Source organism: Elephas maximus, chromosome 6 (genome assembly GCF_024166365.1).
Source record: "Elephas maximus indicus isolate mEleMax1 chromosome 6, mEleMax1 primary haplotype, whole genome shotgun sequence".
Taxonomy (NCBI): domain Eukaryota; kingdom Metazoa; phylum Chordata; class Mammalia; order Proboscidea; family Elephantidae; genus Elephas; species Elephas maximus.
The window spans coordinates 68,053,426-68,077,544 of record NC_064824.1 but is presented as its reverse complement, the minus strand read 5'-3'; the positions used below and the strand labels follow the sequence as shown (position 1 = coordinate 68,077,544).

The following is a 24,119-nucleotide window of genomic DNA, read 5'->3' as shown; positions in this document are numbered from 1 at the left end:
ACAGAATTGTTTCTGACCAATCTTACCTTACTCAAAAACATGGCATAGTAACGATGTAGTGGCAGATGAAAAGTGACTTGGTTAGGTGCTGGCTGGAACAAACAAACAAACAAAAGAAACCCACAAGTCAAAGGATATTTTATAAAAGTTCAAGGAAGGTTTTAAAATGTTAAAAGCATTCTTTCACTTTGATTTATTCCTGTACGTTTTAATCAAAACTTGAAATTTGAGAAGATATAGTTAAAAACAATCACTGCAGATGAAATGATTCATCTTAAATATCTACAAGCAAGCTCCCTGAAGGCGAGAATCGCGCACTGCTCCTCTTTGAGCCCCACGGCACCTCCACCAGCTGCCGTCCAGTCAGTCCGACTCAGGGCACCCCATCTGTGTCAGAGTAGAGCCCTGCTCCACAGAGTTTTCAGTGGCTGATTCTTCGGAAGGAGATCACAAGGACTTTCTTCTGGGGTGTCTCTGGATGGACTCAAACCTCCAGCCTTTTGATTAGCAGCCAAGAACATTAACCATTTGAACCACCCAGGGACTTCCCACAGCATCTAGTACATATTAAATTTCTTAATTAAGCTAAGCAAATAATCATATAGAATAAGGGACAGATTTCCCTCTACAGTAGGCCATTTGGGAATCCTCAAATGCATGCATACCAAACATGATGAGAGTAATAAGAACAATCATTGCAGCTGGCATCCATTAAGCACATACTATGTACCAATCACTGTAAGCACTTGATTTACAAGAGCTCTACTGGGTTGTTGTTAGCTGCCAAGGAGTCAGCCCCTGACTCATGGTGGCCCCGTGTGTGACAGAGAAGAACTACTCCATAGGGTTTTCTTGGCTATTATCTTTACCAAAGCAGACTGCCAAGCTCTTCTTCCTTGGTGTCGCTGGTGGGTTTGAACCACCTATCTTTAGGTTAGAGGTTGACTGCAAACTGCTTTTAATGTTCCAGAGGGACCACAAACCACTTTGCACAAAAACTCAACCTTCCTCAATGTTTCTTCTCCAAACTGCTAGTAATTCAAATCTGAAATGCAGACTCCTTCCTTCTCACAAGTTCCCTACATCTGCAGGTACCAATGTTGTTATTTGATTTCTAATTATCTCTTAAATTTACTTCTTAAATTCCTTCTACACTATCCCTAACTAACCTTAGCTCAGACCTTCAATATTCAGTGCCTCGACTTTGGCAGTAACCCTTGCTTCTACTCTTACCCTCTGAAAAATCCCTTTTGTGGTGTGCGCCCAGTGCACAATCCTCCCCACCCCCTAAGAACAGCCCCTCGCACACTCACGCTGGGACTGAAACCTAACAACCAAGTTTACAGTAATCACATTGAACTGGGATCAGGTCCAAACCCAAACACTGCGGTTGAGTCAATTCTGACTCACAGCGGCCCTGTAAGAGTAAGAACTGCCCCACAGGTTTTTCAAGACTGTAGAATCTTTACCGAAGCAGGCTGCCACATCTTTCTCCCATGGAGCGGCTGATGGGTTCTAACTGTCCACCTTTCAGTTAGCAGCCATACACTTAACCACTGCACCACCAGGATTACTTGGAATCAGGACAGGTGATATCAAACTCAACCTGTGCAATGAGGTTCTCTCTTTCTCTTAAGAATTAGGAACTGGAATTCAAGAGACATCCCCAGGCAGTCTTGGAGTATGCCTGAAAGTGTAAAATTAAGCAACTGTAGGAAGACCATATTTCACCACAGGGGCAAACAAGTACAGAAAGCCAATCTATAGAGAGGGAACTAAAAAATGAAACGAGTACAAAGGGTGAAGCAAAGCAAAAGACAGGAATTTCTGTTCAGCTTTCTAATCGGTTCCTAAGGTTCAGCTGCCCTAAGATCCCCTAATACACTCCTCTATACTCAAAATAATTTACACTCTTTAACATAACCAAAAAAAAAAAAACCAAACCCACTGCCGTCGAGTCGATTCCGACTCATAGCTACCTTACAGGACAAGGTAGAACTGCCCCACAGAGTTTCCAAGAAGTGCCTGGCAGATTCGAACTGCTCACCTCTTGGTTAGCAGCCATAGCACTTAACCACTACGCCACCAGGGTTTCCTCTTTAACTTAAGCTGCCTAAAAGTGGTTCCTTGTTCTTGCATTCGAAAGAACCTTGACTAACACACAAGAATAGGAGAAGGAAATGCAATGTGTCGCTGTCTCCATGAACAACTGTCTCTATTGCCATGAGACCAGAACTGGATGAAGCCTAGCTACCATTACTGAACATTTTGATTAAAGATTCTATAGAAGAGGAGGCAGGGCCAACATAGCGAAGTAGTCAGATGCTTCCTGTGGTCCCTCATACAACAAAGACCCAAAAAGACAAGTGAATCAATTACATGTGACAATCTAGGAGTCCTAAATATCAAAGACAAAGTTGAGGAGTCGGACTGAAAGGCAGGGGGAGGGAGAGACAGTTCAGAAGCAGCAAGGATTTGCCAGACCTGACCTGGCCAGCAACCTGCAGGCTAGATGGGCTGGCACACGCGAACTGAGGCAAGCAGTAGTGCTTGGGACACGTTTTTCACACTGGGAGAAACCACACAGCTGAGAGTCTGCACAAGCGTGAAGAACCAAGGGAAAGTGGCACCGGATCTGCGAAAGTTAAGTGCAACCATCTAACCTACCACACGAGATCAATAAAACTCTTTTTCCTCTGTGAAGTACGTCTCTACCATTCACCCCCAGGCTCCCTACTCTACCCCAGTCCCAGTCTGGCTTCAGTGACTGCCGTGCCCCACGGGCCAGAAGTGGGACGCATCACGTACCTCGAGCAATTCTCCCAGCTTTGGAAAAGGAACGAATTAACAAATTACAAACAGGAAAAAAATAATCTGCCAGTTCTCCTAAGCTGGGAACTCAGGGCAGGCACAGTCCCTCTGCCTAGGCACAGGCGTAAGGGGTCCACAGACTTTCAATGCCTTTTACCCCTGCCTAGACCCCCACGGGCCCATTTCAACAATGTAGGCCCTCATTAGCATAGTACAACAGAGTATATACCTGAAGCCTATTTTCAACTGCAACAGCAAAGGAGGAGAGCCTAAAGATTCGTGACATTTGACACTGCCCTGCCCATTAGGCAGGGTCCTCACCTACCCACATCAAGGGCCTAGCCCACTCCACCTAGCCACCCACAACAGGGGTCTTAGAATAAGTGGTACCTCCCAGACCTTACAGCCTGGAGCATTGAGTGCCCATAATTGGGCTGCAAAACCCATCCACCTACACACTGTAGGGAACAGGACGTGCTTTCTACCCAGGCACTTGGGCAACCGTCAGCACCCTACCTTGCTCAGCACATAACCCCCTATTGCAGCCAGATACCTGTGCCTGCTCCAATCAACCCTACGTAGCCCTGCCTGTCTAGGACTGTAGGTGAGAGCCTTTACCACACACTCAGTGACCAACAACCTGGACATGTAAGCAAATCAACACAAGAAAAGTAAATGGATGTTTGGGCTCACATACCTAGTAGCAGCTCTAATCACCTGATGACAGGATGTGACAGCTTCACAGACACAAATAATCAAAGTAATTCACACAACCAAACTATCTGGGCATATCAAAACAAAACAAGAAGCTAGGACACAATAATCATACATAAAATTAAAAAATATATAACTTACTAATGGGTCAGAGACAATAGTCAATATCAAATCACATAAAGAGGCAGACCACGATGGCTTCAGCAAGCAACCAAAACAAAGACCTAGGAAACATCCCAGGGGAAGAGAAAGTCCTGAAATGACTGAGGTAGAATTCAAGAGATTAATATACAGAGCTCTTCAGGAGTTCAGGAAGATTAGGCAAAACGCAGACCAAGACAAGGACCACACAGACAAAGCAATAGAGGAATTTAAGAAGTATATACAAGAGCAAAGTAACAAATTTAACAGGCTGCAAGAATCCATAGAGAGACAGCAAATAGAAATCCAAAAGACTAACAATAAAATTTCAGAATTAGACGGCTCAATAGAAAGTCTGAGGAGCAGAAATGAGGCAATGGAAGTCAGAATTAGTGAGACTGAAAATAAAGCACATGACACCAATTTATTGAGGAAAAATCACACACAAGAATTTTAAAAAATGAAGAAACCCTAAGAATTATGTGGGACTCTATCAAAGATGAATAACCTACAAGTGGCTAGAGTATCAGAACAGGCAGGGTGACAGAAAATACACAGAGAATTGCTGAAGATTTGTTGGCAGAAAGCTTCTCTGATATTGAGAAAGACGAGAAGGTATCTATCCAAGAAGCTCATCAAACCCTACACAGGGTAGATCCCAAAAGAAAATCACCAAGACTTATAATCGAACTTGCCAAAATCAAAGATAAAGACAGAATTTTAAGAGTAGCTAGAGATAAACAAAAAGTCATCATTAAGAAAAGTGAGGATACAAGATAAACATACAAAAATCAGCTGGATTCCTCTATACCAAAAAAGAGAATGTCAAAGAGGAAATCACCAGACCAATACCATTTACAACACCCCCAAGAAGATAAAATATTTAGGAATAAATCTAGCCAGAGACGTAAAAGACCAATACAAAGAAAACTACAAGACACTACTGCAAGAAACCTACAAAAATGGAAAAACATACCTTGCTCATGGATAGGAAGACTCAACATTGTGAAAATGTCAATTCTACCCAAAGCAATCTAGAGATACAAAGCAATTCCCATTCAAATTCCAATGACGTTTTTTAAGGAGACGGAGAAATAAATCACCAACTTCACATGGAAAGGGAAGAGGCCCCGCATAAGTAAAGCATTACTGAAGAAGAACAACAAAGTGGGAGCCCTCACACTACCTGATTTTAGAACCTATTATACCACCACCGTAGTCAAAACAGCCTGGTACTGGTACAATAACAGATACAGATGTAAATTCATCCACCTATGAGAAGCTGATATTTGACAAAGGCCCAAAGTCTGTTAAATGGGGAATAGACAGTCTTTTTAACAAACAGTGCTAGCATAACTGGATATTCACCTGCAAAAAAAAAAATGAAACAAGACCCATACCTCACACCATATACAGAAAATAACTCAAAATGGATCAAAGACCTAAGTATAAAACCTAAAATGATAAAGATCACGGAAGAAAAAATAGCGACAATGCTAGGAACCCTAATACATGGCATAACCAGAATACCAGACATAACTAACAATGCACAAACACCCGAAGAGAAACTAGATTAACTGGGAGCTCCTAAAAATGAAAACATAACACTTAACTACGTTTATCAAAAATTTCACCAAAAGAGTAAAAAGACGGCCTATAGGCTGGGAAAAAAATTGGGGCTATGACAAATCCGATCAGCATCTAATCTCTAAAATCTACAAAAAAAAAAAAAAAACTACAAGATACTGCAAAACTTCAACAACAAAAAGGCAAATAACCCAATTAAAAAATGGGCAAAGGATATGAACAGGCACTTCACCAAAGAACACATTCAGGTGGCTGATGGACACATGAGGAAATGCTCACAATTATTAGCCATTAGAGAAATGCAAATCAAAACTACAATGAGATACATCTCACCCCAACAAGGCTAGCACTAATCCAAAAAACACATCCAAAAAATACAAAATAATAAAATTGGAGCAAGTCCCACTGCTGGTGGGAATGCAAAATGGTACAAAAAAAAAAAAAAAAAAAAAAACGCTTTGGAAATCCATTTGGAACCTCCTTAAAAAACTAGAAACAGAAGTACCACATGATCCAGCTATCCCACTTCTTGGAATACATCCTAGAGAAATAAGAGCCATCACACGAATAGATATATGAACAAGCATGTTCACTGCAGCACTGTTCACAATAGCAAAAAGATGGAAACAACTTAGTTGGCCATCAACAGAAGAATGGATAAACAAATTAGGGTATGTTCACACAATGGAATACGATGCAGCAATAAAGAGCAATGATGAATCCATGAAACATCTCACAACATGGATGAATCAGGAGGGCATTATGGTGAGTGAAATCAGTCAATCACAAAAGGACAAACATTGTATGAGACCACAATTACAAGAATTCAAGAAAAGGTTTAAACACAGAAGAAAACATTCTTTGATGGTTACGAGGTGGGGAGGGAGAAAGAGGGATATTCACTAACTAGATACCAAAAAAAAAAAAAACCAAACCCACTGCCATCTAGTCGATTCCGACTCATAGCAACCCTATAGGACAGAGTAGAACTGCCCCATAGTTTCCAAGCAGCGCCTGGTGGATTCAAACTGCCAACCTTTTGGTTAGCATCCGTAGCTCTTAACCACTAGGCCACCAGGGTTTCCCACTAACTAGACAGTAGACAAGAATTATCTTAGGTGAAGGGAAGGACAACACACAATACAGGGGAAGTCAGCAAAACTGGACTAAACCAAAAGCTAAGAAGTTTCTTGAACACAACCTAAAAGTTCGAGGGACAGGGTGGCAGGGGTGGGATCTAGGGACCATGGTTTCAGGGGACATCAAGGTCAAGTGACATAATAAAGTTTATTAAGAATGTTCTGCATCCCACTTTCATGAGTGGCATCTGGAGTCTTAAAAGCTTGGAAGGCCTTCTAAGATTCATTAATTGGTCCCAATCTACCTGGAGCAAAGGAGAATGAAGAATACCAGGGACACAAGGAAAACATTAGCCCAAGAGACAAAAAGGCCACATAAATCAGAGTCTCCATCAGCCTGAGCCCAGAAGAACTAGATGGTGCCTGGCTACCACCAATGACTGCCCTGACAGGAAACACAACAGGGAGTCCCTGATGGAACAGGAGAAAAGTGGGGTGCAGAACTCAAATTCACATAAAAAGACCAGACTTAATGGTCTGATTGAGACCAAAAGAACCCTCAAAGACACAGACCCCAGACTCTCTGTTAACCCAGAACTAAAACCATTCCCGAAGCCAATTCTTTAGACAAAGATTAGACTGGAGTATAAAACATAAAATAATACTTGAGAAGAGTATGCTTCTTAGTTCAAGTAGATACAAGAGACTAAAAAGGGCAACTCCTGTCCAGAGGCAGGATAAGAAGGCAGAAAGGGACAGGATCTGGTTGAATGAACAAGGGAAACCTGGGGTGGAAAGAGGAAGTGTGTTGTCATGTTATAGGGATTGCAACTAGTGTTACACAACAATATGTGTATAAATTTTTGTATGAGAAATTAACTTGAGCTGTAAACTTTCACCTAAAGCACAATTTAAAAAAAGATTCTATAGCAGAATCCTGATCAAAAGGGGGAAAATGCTGAACAGAATTTAAAATTCTCATGGACTCCAGACTTTCTGGAGCCATGGAGGTGGAAGTAGTTTTACTAAAACATTAATTTAATCTCGCACTTCCCCATTCACAGTCCTTTAATGATTCCCAAGGGTTTTAACGTCCAGATAACCTCTCAATTCCTGAGAAGACAGGGCTTACCTATCCAGCCTCATCTCCTGTCACACAAAACCATGCAACACAGGTAGTTCCCCTAACCTAACAGGCCGCATGCCTTTGAATATACTGTTCTCTCTGCCTCCAATGCTCTAAATCCCTTCACCTAACAAATAACGTATCTTTAAGGCTTTGCTCAAATGACAGTTTTACAAAGAAGCCTTTCTGAGTCTCTTAGTCTAAATCTGGTTCTTCCCTCTATCCTCCCCCATAGCAACCCAATCACAACTTCACAGAAGCACTGCAAGCAAATTAATCATTTACTTGTCTTCCACGTCCACTTCCTTACAGTGAGGGCTGTTTCATCACTGTATCCCCAGTGTCTAGAACACAGTAAACTTTCAATAAATATCTGCTGAATGAATGTACAGTCTACTTTCCTCTGATCAGAGGATCACAGTCAAATCACCCTGCTACATACCCACAATCATTGCTGTACATGGTATGCATGCATTTTCAGATTCCCAAACGGCTTATATTGTAGAGGCAAATGTATTCCATCCTTGTTTCTTTATGATTGTCTGCTAGCGAGAAGCCCTGTTGGCAAAGTGGTTAAGTGCTCAGCTGCTAACCCAGAGATCAGCGGTTCGAATCCACCAGTCACTCTGTGGCAGAATGATGCAGCAGCCTGCTTCCACGAAGATTACAGCCTTGAAAACTCTATGCGGCAGTCCTACTCTGTCCTATAAGGTCGCTATCAGTCAGAATCGACTCAACGGCAATGGGTTTTTTGCTTTAGCTCAATTCAGTTTGAAAAATATTATTTGCTTAGTAATACTGTATTACCTCAATAACTTCTGACTTTATCCACCCACAGGGATGGATTTTTTACACACATAGTATGTTCCTCATATTCAATCCTCATTAGTAAATATTATCATCCCTAATAAACATATGTGGAAACGAACTCAACAAGGTTAAAAAACCCATCCGTGTCTCATAGTCGGTCTGTGACAGTGCCACACTGGACACTCAGTTCTGACTCCAAAGCTCCTTTCACTGTTAACAGCCAATGTAGCTTAAACACTACAAAGAGCTGATAGACATGAACTCTGAATTCAGAACTATCAGTAAGTTGCTACATAACTATAGGCAAGTCATTTAAAGTCTATGCATCTCAACTTCACATCTATAAAAAAGGGGGAATAACAGTATCTTTCTCTACCTCTCAGGGTTTTGAGAACAAATAAAATATACCAAAGAACTTTAAGAAACAAAAATATAAGACTATACCATTGTTTGCTTCCTCATATTTTCTCTTATTAAAAAATCAATTTAAATTCTTTACAACATTCAATATCTTTCTAAAAATATTTCTGTGTGAGAAACAAATAGACTGAGTGAGCTACTATTTCCTGGAGTTCAGTTGTTCTGTATAACATACATAATTCTAACTTTCCTTAATTCCATTTCTGGATACCACCATGGATTAATTTCATGTCAAATATTTACTATATAATCCTCTGTGTGTAATCCAATTTCCCCTCTACCTCAGTTCCTGTTGTCTTAGTGATGTCATCATGTCAACAATAATTCCTGAAGTTTCAAAATACTAAGTAGAAATGGGTTAGACACACCCCAGTTTAGGGACTAATCCTGGATGGGATCAAGGAGTAAAGCAGGTGAAAGCAGGATGGAGCTCTGTGGAGGCTGGAGAATGATGACTGACCCATCACCATTTATAAAAACAATGTTTCAGCTCAAAGACCAACAATAGAAAAAGAATCAAGGAGATTTGGTGAAAGCAAAATCAGAATCTAAATGGGCAAAATCCAGGCCAAAGGATAAAAGTGGACACAAATACTGGGGGAGGGGTGTTCATAGATGGGTGATAAATGAGTTTGGGGCTGGAAGAATTAGGATTAAAGACAGCACCGGGCTCTTCCCTTCCTGAACAATTGAGTCCTAAAACCACTGGGGAGTTAGGGGGAGCTGCAGGGCAAAATAGGCATCTACAAATGATGGGCCTGAAGTGAGAGATGTCAGAGTCCATGTGGGGTAAGGAGGGTAACCATGTACTGTCAGGCAAGTGGGAAGAAGAGGAGTGGGGTGACAAGCTGGTACAGGAGAGTGGGAGAAGGGGCAGGCAACGTAAGGGCGTAGAGAATCAGAGCCTGGGCAGAGCAAAAAAGGACATCCACACAGCACGGCAACCAAGTGTAGTATGTCAGAGCCCAATCACAGGAAGGAGGAAATCCATGAGGAAAGTGGCTGAAGTTGGGAGCAGAAGGGCATTCTAGGGTGGGTAGTCAGAGCCTAAGCAGGATGAATAATACAGTGTTCACATTTGTCCGTAGGGGTGGTTGAGGGGGCAAAACAAGGAGTCACAGACAAAGCAGGAAGAAGAGGGCATCCATGTGAAGAAAAGGCAGCAACTGAGATAAAAGACTGGTTATATATATATAAGACAGTTGATCAAATAAGTAAATAAAAACCAAACCCATTGCCATCGAGTCGATTCCAACTCAACCCTACAAGACAGAGTAGAGCTGCCCCATAAGTTTCCAAGGAGCGTCTGGTGGATTTGAACCGCAGACCTTCTGGTTAGCAAAAATAGTGCTTAACCACTATTCCACCAGGGTTTCCAAATAAGTAAATATACAAAGGATAATGGAACCCACGGCTCTCGCTGTTGGAGAAAATTAGAACAAATCCTGTGGTGTTAGGCTGGGATTGAAAATATCAGTGTGACAACCATTTTGACAGAGATCACAATAGAGAATTCCAGACAGAGTGGGAGAAAAATGTAGAACAAAATTCGAATGCACGAAAAAAGACCAGACTTACTGGTCTGACAGAAACTGAAAGGAACTCCCAAGACTATGGCCCCCAGAAACTCTGCTAACTCAGAACTGACACCACTCCCAAAGTATACCTTTCAGTCAAAGATTAGACAGTCCTATAAAACAAACAATAATACATGCTTCATAGTTCAATCAAGTATACTAGAACAAATGGGCAACACCTGCCCAAAAGCAAAGACAGGCAAGAAGCGACACAAAACCTGGAATAATGAACACAGGGAACCCGGGGTACAAAGGAAAAACGGGGAGAGTGCTGACATATTGTGGGGATTACAATCAATGTCACAAAACAATTCGTGTATAAATTTTTGAATGAGAAACCAATCCATACTGTAATCTTTCACCTAAAATACAGTAAAATTAAAAAAAAAAAAAAAACCCAGTGTGATCTCCTACTTTCAACGTATATAAACATATATGGAAATAAATGCAGCTGTAAATGTGTGTGTGTATACATATGCCAAACACCAAAACCAAACCCACTGCTGTCCAGTAGATTCCAACTCATCGCAACCCTATAGGACAGAGCAAAACTGCTCCACAGTGTTTACAGGGCTGTAATCTTTACGGAAGCAGGCTGCCACATCTTTCTCCCATGGTATACATACATACACACATATATATATTCCATAGCTCTGTTCATTAAGAGTGTCTAGGATCAGTGACACCCCAATAGCAATGAGCAGACCTATCACCCAGATCTTTCTTTACAAATGCTGTTCTCCACTAAAAGCAACCAGAGATCCTTGAAGAAATACTTGATTCCAGGAATGGAGTAGGGAAAATATAAGGTGAGCCTGAAACATCTTGTTGGACCAGAAAGCAAGGAACTGGTCAAAGAATGATGGGCAAGTTTAAAGGATATAAAAGCTAGCTTAGAGGAGCTTTCACTTTAAGCAATTAACAATTTGAGCATCAATAATAATTTAGTAACAGATTATAACCCATTGATTAATATAGAAACTAAATGCTTATAAATAAAATAAACAAATTAACTGAAAATCTGATGAGAAATTAGATTAATTATATTAATTACAATGGAGAAAAGAGTAACTTTATGGTGAAGAAGTCTGGCAGACACCACCCTAACTAATCAAGAGATCGAAGGAAACATCATCGGTAATAGGACAACCACCAGGTAAGATATAATGAAAAGACTGTAGTGTCACTTTTTTGATATTCCTGCCAAAGATGCATGATTTGAATGTAATCATATGAGAAACCCAAACTGAGGCACATTCTACTAAATAAATGACCTATATTCTTAAAAAATGTCACCATCCTGAAAGGCAGGGGAAGACTAAGAAAATGTTCCAGAAGGAGACTAAATGAAACACGTGATTCTGAACTGGATCCTTTGGCTATAAACGGCATCACTGGACAACTGGTAAGACAAGAATGAGGTCTAGCAATTGTTGTTCTTGTTGCATACCCTCAAGTCGATTCCAACTCATAGCGATCCTATAGGACACAGTAGAACTGCTCCATAGAGTTTCCAAGGAGCAACTGGTGGATTCAAACTGTCAACCGTTTGGTTAGCAGCCTGAGCTCTTCACCACTTCGCCACCACAGCTCCATGGTCTAGCAATTAGGTGGTAATAATATACTAATGCAAATTTCCTAATGCTTATAGTTGTATTTTGATCATGTAGAATACTGTTCCTGTTTGTAAGTAATACAGGCTAAAGTATTTAGGGGTAATGGAGCATCAAATCCACAACTGATTTAGGATAAAAACTTCTTTGTACTCTGCTTCCAACTTTTCAGTAAGTTTGTGATTGTTCCAAACTTAAAAAACAAGAAAAGAAACATACAAAAGTACCCCATTGGGGAAAAAAGATACCAGGAGTTCTATCTGCCCAGGGTTCAGAAATCAAGATGAGGAGTGAGACAATAGGGCTGTCTGAAACATAGTCTTCCTTCTGCACATATGGCACTTCATAAGTGGAATAAAAAAGTGCTCCTGATGGTAAATTTGGCTAGCTAATTAAAAGCAATCCCTTTCACTTAAAGCACAATAAAAAAAGAAAAAAAGCAATCCTTTTTTCAATTCATATACAGCACATTCTATGCCAACTCTACAAGGCAATTCAACAGAATGCAGAAATTATAGAACAATATCATTAATATCACACACAAGCAAAATTTTGCTGAAGATTATTCAAAAGCAGCTGCAGCAATACATCAACAGGAAACTGCCAGAGATTTAAGCCAGATTCAGAAGAGGATGGAGGGATATCACTGCTGATGTCATATGGATCTTGGCTGAAAGCACAAAATACTAGAAAGATGTTTCCCTGTGTTTCATTGACTATGCAGAGGCATTCGACTGCGTGGATCATAACAAATTATGGATAACATTGCAAAGAATGGGAATTCCAGAATACTTAATTGTGCTCATGAGGGACCTGTGTATAGATCAAGTGGCAGTCGTTCAAACAGAACAAAGGGATACTGGGTGGTTTAAAGTCAGGAAAGGTGTGCGTCAGTGTTATATCATTTCACCATACCTATTCGATCTGTATGTTGAGCAAATAATCCGAGAAGCTGGACTACATGAAGAAGAATGGGGCATCAGGATTGGAAGAAAATTCATTAACAAACTGTGATATGCAGATGACACAACCTTGCTTGCTAAAAGTGAAGAGGACTTGAAGCACTTACGAAGATCAAAGACTACGGCCTTCAGCATAGATTACATCTCAACATCAAGAAAACAAAAATCCTCACAACCGGAACAATAAGCAACATCGTGATAAACACAGAAAAGACTGAAGTTGTCAAGGATTTCATTTTACTTGCATCTACAATCAACACCCATGGAAACAGCAGTCAGGAAGTCAAACGACGCACTGAACTGAGCAAATCTGCTGCAAAAGACCTCTTTAAAGTGTTAAAAAACAAAGATGTCACTTTGAGGACTAAGGTGCACCTGACCCAAGTCATGGTATTTTCAACTGCCTTATACACACGTGAAAGCTGGACAACAAATAAGGAAGACCAAAGAAAAACTGACACCTTTCAATTATGGTGTGATGAAGAATAATGAATACACCACAAACGGCCAAAGAACAAATCTGTTTTGGAATAAGTACAGCCAGAATGCTCCTTAGAGGCAAGGATGGTGAGACTTTGTCCCACATACTTTGGACATGTTATCAGGAGAGACCAGTCCCTGGAGAAGGACATCATGCTTCGTAAACTAGAGGGTCAACGAAAAAAAGGGAGACCCTCAAGGAGATGGACTGACACAGTGGTTGCAACAACGGGCTCAAGCGTAACAATGACTGTGAGGATGGTTTAAGACCAGGCAGTGTTTGTTTTGTTTTATTGTACATGGGGTCACTATGAGTTGGAACCACCTCAATGGCACCTAACAACAGCATGCCAACTCTTCTCAGTTCAATATTAATAACAATCACCTTTGTTCAAGTCCATCTTTTCATACCCAAGGAGAAAAGCTATGATAAGCTTTCCATTACTCTCCCCATTCTATTCACATTTGCACTGTCATTTTTTCCTCTTCAAATGAAACTAATTTTCATTCCTGAGAAATATTGAGACATATATATACATTTAACAGCCGAACAAGAAAGTATGCCCTTCTTCTCTAGGAAATAAGCAGGTATGGTATTATGCTGTGGAATTTTCTAAATGTCAAGGAACTAGTCTCCCCTTTCCCCTTCTTTTTTAAAGCCTAATTATATGTACATTCTTCTTTCCCTTCTCCCATTCATTAATTTCAATACTAAATGAGATCTAACACTTTTTCTTACATACTTTTACATATATCAAAAAATATACATACCTCATCTACAAAGTTAATAGCATCAAACCAGTCTTGAAGAGCTTCAAGGCAATATCTAACAACATTTCGGGTATATTCTTGAGTTTCCTAGAATAATGAAATATATAAATTTTATAATCTATAAACATATATTTTTAACTTCAGATTATATGTATTACATAAGAATAAAGCATATACACAGTGTGTGTGTGTGTGTGTGTGTGTGTTATATAATGGTAAAATATATGAACTTTCCAGATAACTTCTATATTTGCCATTTCAAAAAATCTTCCCTTCACAGACTAATTGTAACACCGTGTGATAACCTCTGACAATTGTGATACTTGAGGAACTCATATGTTACCTTTTATATAATAAGTTCCTGAAAATTGGTGAAAACTGAAATAGATTTATGAGCTGTAAATCAGGTTCCACTGCAAGATACCTCAAGAGCATTAAAAATTCAGGCAAACCTCTTGGTCAGCAGGCAAGAACCTTCATAAGTACCTGAATGTGACCATCAGGCAGCTATTAGCTGAAGCTGGTCTTCATATTTCACATTCAGCTGGTCTTCAACTTACCCTTCTAATCCCCCTCAGAGGATGAAACAGATGGTTACAAAGCCCTCAATCCTTAAACTTCAGCCAAGGCTCATTAGGCTGCCAGAGAGGAGGGGAAAAAGGATTCCTCTATTGCATTATAAACCATATTCAGCAAAGGGCCTCCACCAAAAATATAAAAATAAAACATGTGACAATGAGGCTTCCCATCTGACTGACTGTCCTCACCCCTAATCTCTGCCCACAACTCCAAGAGGGGAGCAGATGGGTGAAACAGTAAGCCAGCGGTTTGGGCAAAGAGGCTGGACTGGCCTATGGGGAGGTCCATCAGAATGAGCAGCTCTACGTGAGTGAGAAAATGCGTTGCTCCCCTGACTGACATCTGAGCTCCTTGTTACAGTACAGAGAGACAGGGAGAAGAGGGAGAAACCAATGCAGCCCTGAGACAGGGGCTAGTGGCAAGCTTCCATAAGGCCTGCCCTACTGCTACAAGCCAAAAAATACCCCTAGTCACCTGGTAAGAAGTTGTGTCCTTTTCCCAGTAAAAGTAGTTATGCAGGTGGTACTCACCATACTAGCTTAAAATGTTAATTTGCCAGTCCCTTTTGGGACAAAAGACATTTTGAGGATGAAAATCTATCAATGCAATGCACCATATTAACAGAATAAAGGAGGAAAAAACACATGATTGTTTCAACAGATGCAGAAAAAGTATTTGGCAAAATCTAACACCTTTCATGATAAAAACACTCAAACTAGGAATCAAAGGGATCTTCCACAACCTGATAATTGGCACCTATTAAAAACTCACAGCTATGATCATATTTAATGGTGAAAAACTAAAAAAGCTTTTCACCTACGATTAGGAAAAAGACAAGGATGCCCGCTCTCACCAATTCTATTCAACAATGTACTGGAAGCAATTAGGCAAGAAAAAGACATCAAAAGCATCCAGATTAGAATGAAGAAAATAAAACCATATCTATTCACAGATGATATGCTCTTTCATACAGAAAATTCTAAAGAATTCACACAAAAAATTATTAGAGCTAATAAACGAGTTCAGCAAGGCTGCAGGATACAAGATCAATATACAAAATCGGCTGTATTTATATACACTAGCAATGAACAATCTGAAAATGAAATTAAGAAAACGATTCCATTTACAATACAACCCTTCAGAACAATGATTTGACTGTGGACATCAAAAGTCTTTAAAAAAGGTGACCACTTAATTCCATTTCCTAAATGCAGCATATTTAAGAATCATGTTCAGATCATCTCTCCAACTCTCTCCTCTTTCCCCACCACTATAACCTCCACCCAAAATCAGTATGCATGCTGACTTACTCCTAATTAGTTCTGTGACCCAAAGCAAGTTAGTTACATATTCTGAGTCTCAGTCTCCATGTGTAAAAGTAGGCATAATACTACCTAGTTCTAGTACTGTTATGAAGAAGCAAAGATAATGTACATAAAATATTCTAGGACTATGCTTAACAAGAACTCCAAAAAAGGAGTCATGGCCAGACTCAACTTTTACCAAGTCTCCAATAACTTTAAATTATCACCAGATGGTGACTTTGCAACTTAATTATTGCCTTCAGAAAGCAAAAATAAAATGTCAGAAATGTGCTCTTTAACCAACCAACCTGTTATTAGTCTAGGATTACTTTTGTAACTAGCCTTTAATATTTGCAGGAACCAAATAACATTGAAGGTAATCCTATAAAGTTATATTCCCAACTATAAAATATGAAACTAAAGTATTAAGCAATATAAAAAGGAACTTGACAGGTTAGAAAGTTATTTGAACCCAAGGTCAAGAAGGGAGAGTGTTGACATGCTGTGGGGTTGTTAACCAATGTCATAAAACAATATGTGTACTAACTGTTGAATGAGAAGCTAGTTTGTTCTGTAAACCTTCATCTAAAGCACAAAAAAAAAAATGGAAAAAAGATTAAGTTCCCTTTTATATTGCTTAATACTTTAATTTTATATTTAGAAAATACAGAGAGAAAATATTTTACTTGAAATAATAGTCTTTCTCTAGTTTACATTTCTAAAACCTGACAGCACTCCTGATAAACAGCTCTGGATATTCTTGCTTAATAGACAATATAACAAGGTAGTAAAGAGCACCAGCTGTGAAATCAGATGGATTAATTAGTCAGCCTTCCCCTGTAGTTGTGTGAACTTGGGCAAGTTACTTAACCTCTAAAAGCAGGGATGATACTATCTACTTTCTAAGAGATGATATGAGGATTAGATGAGATAATATATGTAAAGAGCCTAGTACAATGTCTGGCATAATGTAGGTGCTCATCAAGTGAACGTTTTACTTAGGAACTACAAATCAGTTGATTCTGACTAATAGAGACCCCCAAGTGCTTCATACGGTTTTCAATGGCTGATTTTCCAGGAGTAGATCACCAGATCCTTCTTTTGAGGTGCCTCTGGATGGGCTCAAACCCACAACCTTTCGGTTAGCAGCCAAGCATGTTAACCATTTGCACTATCCAAAGACTCTAGATGTTCCTTTAACTGAAAAACTACCCTTTCATATACTCCCAGGCCAATATGAGCCTATTTTCTCTCTGCTCTCTTCACTTACTAGGTTAAAAACTAGGTTAAAAAAACCATAACACATTGCAATCCTGGCCTTAGAAGCTGAGAAATACAATACTGCCTAGAAACAAGAATTTCTCATTATTACAATGATAAACATAACCCATACTCATAACTGAAATTCATTCTAAACATAGTTATCAGAATAATTTTCCCAAAGTATTGTTCTTTTCATATCCATTCTCCTTCTTGAATCATAGTCAATTTTGGATTATACGACAGCACATTCTTCCAGTTTTTCTCCTCTCCCTTTCCCTAATCTCTAAATGTTAAAGTTCTTTCTTCAGAGTTAACTTCTCTTCTCTCCATACTTGATCACATTCTGTTCCCTGGCTTTAAATATGATTTATATGCCAAAGGGCCTAGAATTTATGTCCTTACTCCAGACTTCTCTTTTGAGCGTAAGACTCATATCTCCAACTGCCTATTTACCATTTCCACTTGGATGTTGCACAGGCATCTCAAACTTGATCATTCTAAAACCTGCTTTCTACTAGTCTTTATCATCTCTGTAAATATTACCTCTATACAGTTACCCAAACGTCTCTTGCTCCCTCATCAATAACATATAATCCATCACTAATAAGCCTGTTGATTCCACCTCCAAAATACATCTCCAATATCCCAAATATATACTGAATACATAACTGGCCCATTTGTTTCTAGGCTTGCTGCTCCATACTCCATTTCCAATCCAGTCTTCACTAGCAACTGGAATGATCTTTTAAATGTAAATCTGACCACATAAAATCCTTGCTTTAAAATCTTCACTGGCTTCCGCTTAAAATTAATCCAAAAACTCCTTAACATGATCTCAAGGAGCTGCATAGTCTGACCAGTGCCTATCTCTCCAACTTCATCTTGCTCCACTCTCTGACTCCAGTCACAAATTCCTTAAAAGTAGTAAGGCTTTCCTACTGGAGTAAGCAATTACATTCTACTTCCCTCCTGCCCCCACTACCACTACTGCCATTTTTATTCTTCATATAGCTGGTTCTTTCATATCCTTTCTTCAGAAAGGCCTTCTCTGATCCTTAGATCTAATCCATTCGCACATTGGTTATTCTCTCTCACAGCAACCTGTTATTTTCCCTCAGAGAACTTACAAAACCTTGTAAAGTAAATCTATACGTTTACTTACTTAATGTCTATCTCTCTTATTAAACTGCTCCATGAAAGCAAGAATCACACCTGTTTGGTTCATCACCAAAAACCCAAACAAATACACAGTGTCTGGAATAGAAGAGCATTCATCATTTTTTTTAATGAACGAACAAGTAAACTGCAAGTTACATAATGTTTTCTTCATAAATGGTACTGTGGAGATTAAACAAAGTATTATGAAAATACTGAGAGCAGAATCACAAATTTAACTGGAGGAATTCCAATGAGCTGATTATACATCAGCTGAGTCTTATGAGGAGAATTTTGAAAAGCCTACATTAGTGGTTCTCATCTCTGCTCAGAATCACTACCCAGATCCTATTGCATGTGAAAAGAATCAAAATTTCTGACATTGGGGCTTATGCATCTGTATTTTTTAAACTTCTCGATGATCTGATGCAAGAGAAGCACTGGTCTAAGAAGAGAAAGAGTGAAAGCACATGCCACGAAAGGGAATAGCTTGAAGAAAAGGACAGGAATCCAGAAAGGACACTGAATGTTGCCGAGTGATTATCAGTTAAATGAAGGTATAAACGTAGAGGGAGTATAGGAAGATGAATTATGAGATTATTAAAGACAAATTGAGGGTAGATTGTGGATGATTTTATATGTCTCTACAGGAAATACAGACATTATCCTGTAGACAGACGACAACCTTAATGATATTTAAACAAAGGAGAGATATGCACAAACTTTAGAAAAGTAACTTTAGTATTGGGATAAATTAGAGTAGGAAGAGTCTAAAGCCAAGAAAACCAGTTAAGAAATTACCTTAACAACCCATACCTTAAACATATAAAGAAATAAATCAGACAGAGGAAAGAAAAAGAGATAATTCTGGGATGGAAGTGAGAATTCATGGTTATCTGATTACAAGCTGAACACAGCTAGTACAGTAAGAGGATAAAATGCCTCCAAGGTTTCTAGATTGGGCAACTGCATCACTTAAAAATTAAATTAAATAAAAGACCCAAAAGGAAATGCAGTATGACAAATGATAAAATAGTTAGGCACCTGATAAAATTCATGAACCTACAAGGATATCCACACGGATAACAAGAGCTGTTGGAAATTTGAACCTGGGCTAAAAAAAAAAAAAAACCAGTGCCATCGAGTGGATTCCGACTCATAGCCGACTATAGCGACCCTATAGGTTAGAGAGTAATAAATTTGTGAGTCATCTGCATTTAGAGAATAGCTGAAGTGATGGAAGAAAATACAAATCTGCTTAAAGAAACACATACATTTAAAGGGTAGATGGAACACAGTCTCACAATAACCCTGCGAGGAAGGGCATGCTTTGCTGTCCTTCCATTTCCATTTTGTTTCGTTTTGTTCCTAATAGGATAAGGAAACAGACTCACAAGTTCAAATAGTTTTAAATCACTTGACCAAGTCACACAAGAAAGGGCAGAATCAAGACTAGAACCTAGGTCTTCAAAATCTTTCCACTGTAAAAAGTTGTCACAGATGCTTACTAGCACAGGCTAGCAGGCTGGACATCATGGAATGCATATAACAAAATCTTAGTTAAGTCTTCAGTTTAGTAGGATCAAGGGATTCCGTTTTTCTGGGTTGCTCAAGGTTTCCAGAGACCCATCAAACCAAGGCTTTATAATGCAAAAGCAAAATATGTATTTGTATAAAAACCTGTTGCCATCGAGTGGATTCTGACTCATAATGACCCTATAGGACAGAGTAGAACCGACCCATAGGGTTTCCAAGGCTGTAAATTTTTACAGAAGCAGACTGCCACATCTTTCTCCCACGGAGCAGCTGGTAGGTTGGAACCGCTGACCTTTGGGTTCGCAGCCAAGTACTTAATCAAGACATAAATACATGCAATTACAAGTGGGCATTTTCTTATCTAATTATAAGGATTTATGCTGTTGCTATGCTGGTCTTAGGACCTTCTTATAAATAACTGGAAACTGAGTGAAATTTGTACTAATTTTGTACATGGAATCTCAAGTATAAACTTTACTGAGGTTCATTATCACCCCTTGAAAGGCAAGAAGCACTAACCAACTGATAATAGGTAAGAAGAAACAATAAAGATAAATGGGGAGACTTATGAAGTTCCAAAGGCTATCTTGCAATAGAGGCAGGGTGGAAAAATGCGATAACATAAATGAAGTCTAATCTGGCTAAGAATAATAATGACTGTCTCAGGCCAGCCTTCACAGAGCTAAAAGCAATTTGAAATAAGATTAAACATTGCACATTATTATATACATGTAAATAAATCAATGTTTTCACAAAATTTTTTAATAATAATCATTTTAGAAATAATCACAGAAGTTAACAAAACTATGTTCAACATACCCTAACTTTACAATGTGATAAGAGCCCCCACATTGGCTGTGCACAGGCCTCAAGTTCAGCAGCGAAGGCAGCATAGTAGGTCTGAGACTCAAATTCCACATGCTCATTTAGCTCTCGCTTGTTTAAGTTCATACCTTGCAAAAATTAAAGCAGACATAAATCTTGCTAGATGGAAGTAAATATTCTCATTAAAAATCAAGTAAAATACCTTCCAGCACCAAACACATTTTAATGCACACAAACGGCATGAATAATACATACAGAAATAAGTAAATTATTAACAATGAAATAATCTAACTTTGAGAATGCATTAAAAACTAGGTTTTCTCAGAAACACTTATGAATTGTTTCTTACTTACATAATATAATTAAATTTCTTCAGAAAGTTAAAACAATTTTAATCGATGGAAGTTGAAATTTTTATGAAAGTGTTATGAATCTTGGAGAACAGACATTTCTAAATTAATGGTTTAAAATGCTAAAAAAAATTTCTCTGTTGTTTTCCTTTTTAATAATTTAACATTTTTCCTATCTAGTATGTTTTCATAAAGACATTATTAAAGTACTTAAAAATATCAGTTAATTAAAATGAGACAATGAGTGTGTAACCTGAAAGATGTGCTACTGCATTTTAATTCATATTTAGTAGTTTAGAATTAGGCACTTTGTAAACCAAAAGAATTAATATAAAATAAAAATTCATACCTTGAAAGAAAGACACAAAGTTCATCCACGTAACTAACAAACCATGGTCCTCCAGAAATCTCTTAGCCACACTTTGATGAGAAAGAATATTAATAAAATCACTAACGAGAGGCCAGTAAGTGTTATTCTTCAGTAATGCTTCTCCACAGTTCACTACCACATGTAAACTATTTTCTTCATCTAAAAAAGGCACACACATTCCAAAAATAAGTAAGATATTTAAAAAAAAAAAACTTTACCAATGCTACATTTAGAATCAAAGACACCTAAGTTCAAACCCCAACCTGCCATTTAAGGGCTATATGGCCATATGCATGTTACTTAGACTCTCTAAATCTACTTCCTCAGCTATAAAATGAAAACACACGCACACACAAATCTGAAAAGAACTGAATGAGATAATGTTAACATTAAGCATTTACCAACATGCTACAAGACAAAAACTGAGCTAGCTGTTTTACAAAACCTTATTATTTTCTTGTTTCTAAAGACAAAACACAACATTTTCAGTTTCAATCAACAGAATATTTTTATTCCTAGGTTAATCCCATTTTATCTTATCCATCAATTATAGCTATATATATTTAATTGCTTTCTTCTACTCAAAGAATATGTGGATATAATTTTTTAGCAAACATGGTATGATGAAAGAACAAAAACATAAATATCTTAAGTCTTAAAAAATATTAAAAGTTTAAATATATTGTTGGGGGGAGTATTAGGCTTATAAAGATTTTTACTGATAAAAATTATTGTTATATATACATTGTCTCTCTTAACCTTTCCCAGCTTCAGTGATTCACTGGACTAACAAATCCTCTACTCCCACTGTAAACCATACTAATACCCATAACACATGGCGTGTTTAAAGCTAGTAGTCTATTCTTTAGTACCCAAGCTGAGGATTTATACGGTTGCCCAGAGCCAGCTTTTGTTTTTCTTCATGCCAATTGTTCTTTTTACTCTAATGATAAAATTTAAATTAAAAGTATATAAACTGATGAAATATGAATGTACAAATATTATAAAAGTTGGATGAAATGCTTCTGAGACAATAAAAGTGCCTTAAAAAATCTTGGAAGAGAAAAAATATAAAAGCCTAGAAAGATTTTACACTCAGAACTGCCTCACAAAGACCTTTATGTTCTCACTGTAAAGAAACTGAAACAAGAATTCATAGATGATGCTTTACAGATGTGCTATATATATAAGATAATGGAGTACTCCAGTCAAGGAAACCATACTCTAAAAATGCTTTACCAAAAATTAAGACTGGAGAATGAACATGCAGTTCTCTGTTTTAAGTTAAAATACAATGTTTAAGGTACTACATATCATTTTTTTAATGACTACTCATTTTAACCAACTTTTTCAACTAACCACCTATCTGTTAAAGTCATCAGTGAGGAGGGCTTCTACTGTACTTCTTAATTTTCATATATTAAAATTGGATAATTTAGGTTTCAGTCCATGGAATTACTTTACCCAGCTCATCACTGAACAATATATAAATACGGGACCCACGATAGATAAGTATGCTCTCTTTCAGAACAATGGGATGGGAGAGGATAAAACTATGATGGGGTATGGGGGAAGGAGGGGTTTACAAACTATCCACACCTGAAAAGCAATTACTACCATTATGAACTGGTGAGCCACTGGTAACTGACAGAACAGTGCTTAGAGATGTTGGGGTTATAGGAAAAAAAAATGTTGAGAATCACTGTTCCAGTTAATTGAAACCAGAGGATGAATCAACAGAATATAATTAAATTCACTATTTTCCTAACACTGCTTTAAATACTAGTGTTCTTGTGAAAAATGCCTTGGAACCTTTAGTAAAATAGAATGATTAGGACTTCTATTTTCATCCAAATTGTACATTCTTCATTACAGATTTAGAGAGCAATGATTCAGTGTTAAATAAGATTCACTGATCAACAAATATTTATTAACCACCAACTGAGGGCCAGTTATTTCATTAAACTCTGAGAACAGAGTGGTAAATAAATTAAGATTTATAAGGTCTCTCTCTCCACTAAGATTAACATCTAAGAAGGACAAAGTATCATAAGGTCTCCAATAGGAAAAGTACAAGGAGCCATAAGAACAAATTAGCTAGTCTAGAATTTTGAGGAAATGATATTTAAACCGAAATCTACAGAATGAAGCAGGGATCAGGATTAGTCAGGTAAACCATAGGGGGAGGGGGCAATGGTGTTCTAGGCAGAGGGAGCAGGAAATAACTGAAGATCAGAACCACTGGGACAAAGAATGCACAGGATGAGCAGCAGAGATGAGGTTAGAGGGCCTTATATCAGCTTAAGGAGTTTGGAGTTCATGTGAAGAGAATGCCCAGAATCACTGATTTAATCCTAGGTGTGACAGAAGAGAGTCCCTGAGTGGCACACAGAGTTTGCACTCAATTACTAGCTGGAAGCTTGGCAGTTCAACACATCCCCCCCAGCAGTACCTCAAAAGAAAGGCCTGGCAATCGCTTCCATAAAGATTACAGTTAAGAAAACCCTGTGGAGCGCAGTTCTACTCTGTAACACATGGACCACTATGAGTCAGAACTGACGCAACGGCAATGGTTTGGGTTTTTTTTAACCAGGAAGGGGAGGGAAGAAGAGTGAGTTATTGCTTAAGGGGCACTGAGTTTCTGCT

The 24,119-nt window shown here is 38.4% G+C and overlaps 1 protein-coding gene across 4 annotated transcripts in view; it reads right to left on the bottom strand.

Moving 5' to 3' along the window:
• The window catches only part of UBR3 (ubiquitin protein ligase E3 component n-recognin 3), a 236,017-nt gene that overhangs the window by 132,316 nt on the left and 79,582 nt on the right, over window positions 1-24,119 (bottom strand). For all 4 annotated transcript variants that reach the window (XM_049887378.1, XM_049887377.1, XM_049887379.1 and 1 more), the window contains exons 9-12: window positions 21,453-21,632; window positions 20,748-20,881; window positions 14,092-14,178; window positions 27-92 (exon numbers count right to left, since the gene is read on the bottom strand). In XM_049887378.1, the coding sequence (XP_049743335.1) occupies window positions 27-92; window positions 14,092-14,178; window positions 20,748-20,881; window positions 21,453-21,632 (467 nt within the window). The remainder of the gene's footprint in view (window positions 1-26; window positions 93-14,091; window positions 14,179-20,747; window positions 20,882-21,452; window positions 21,633-24,119) is intronic.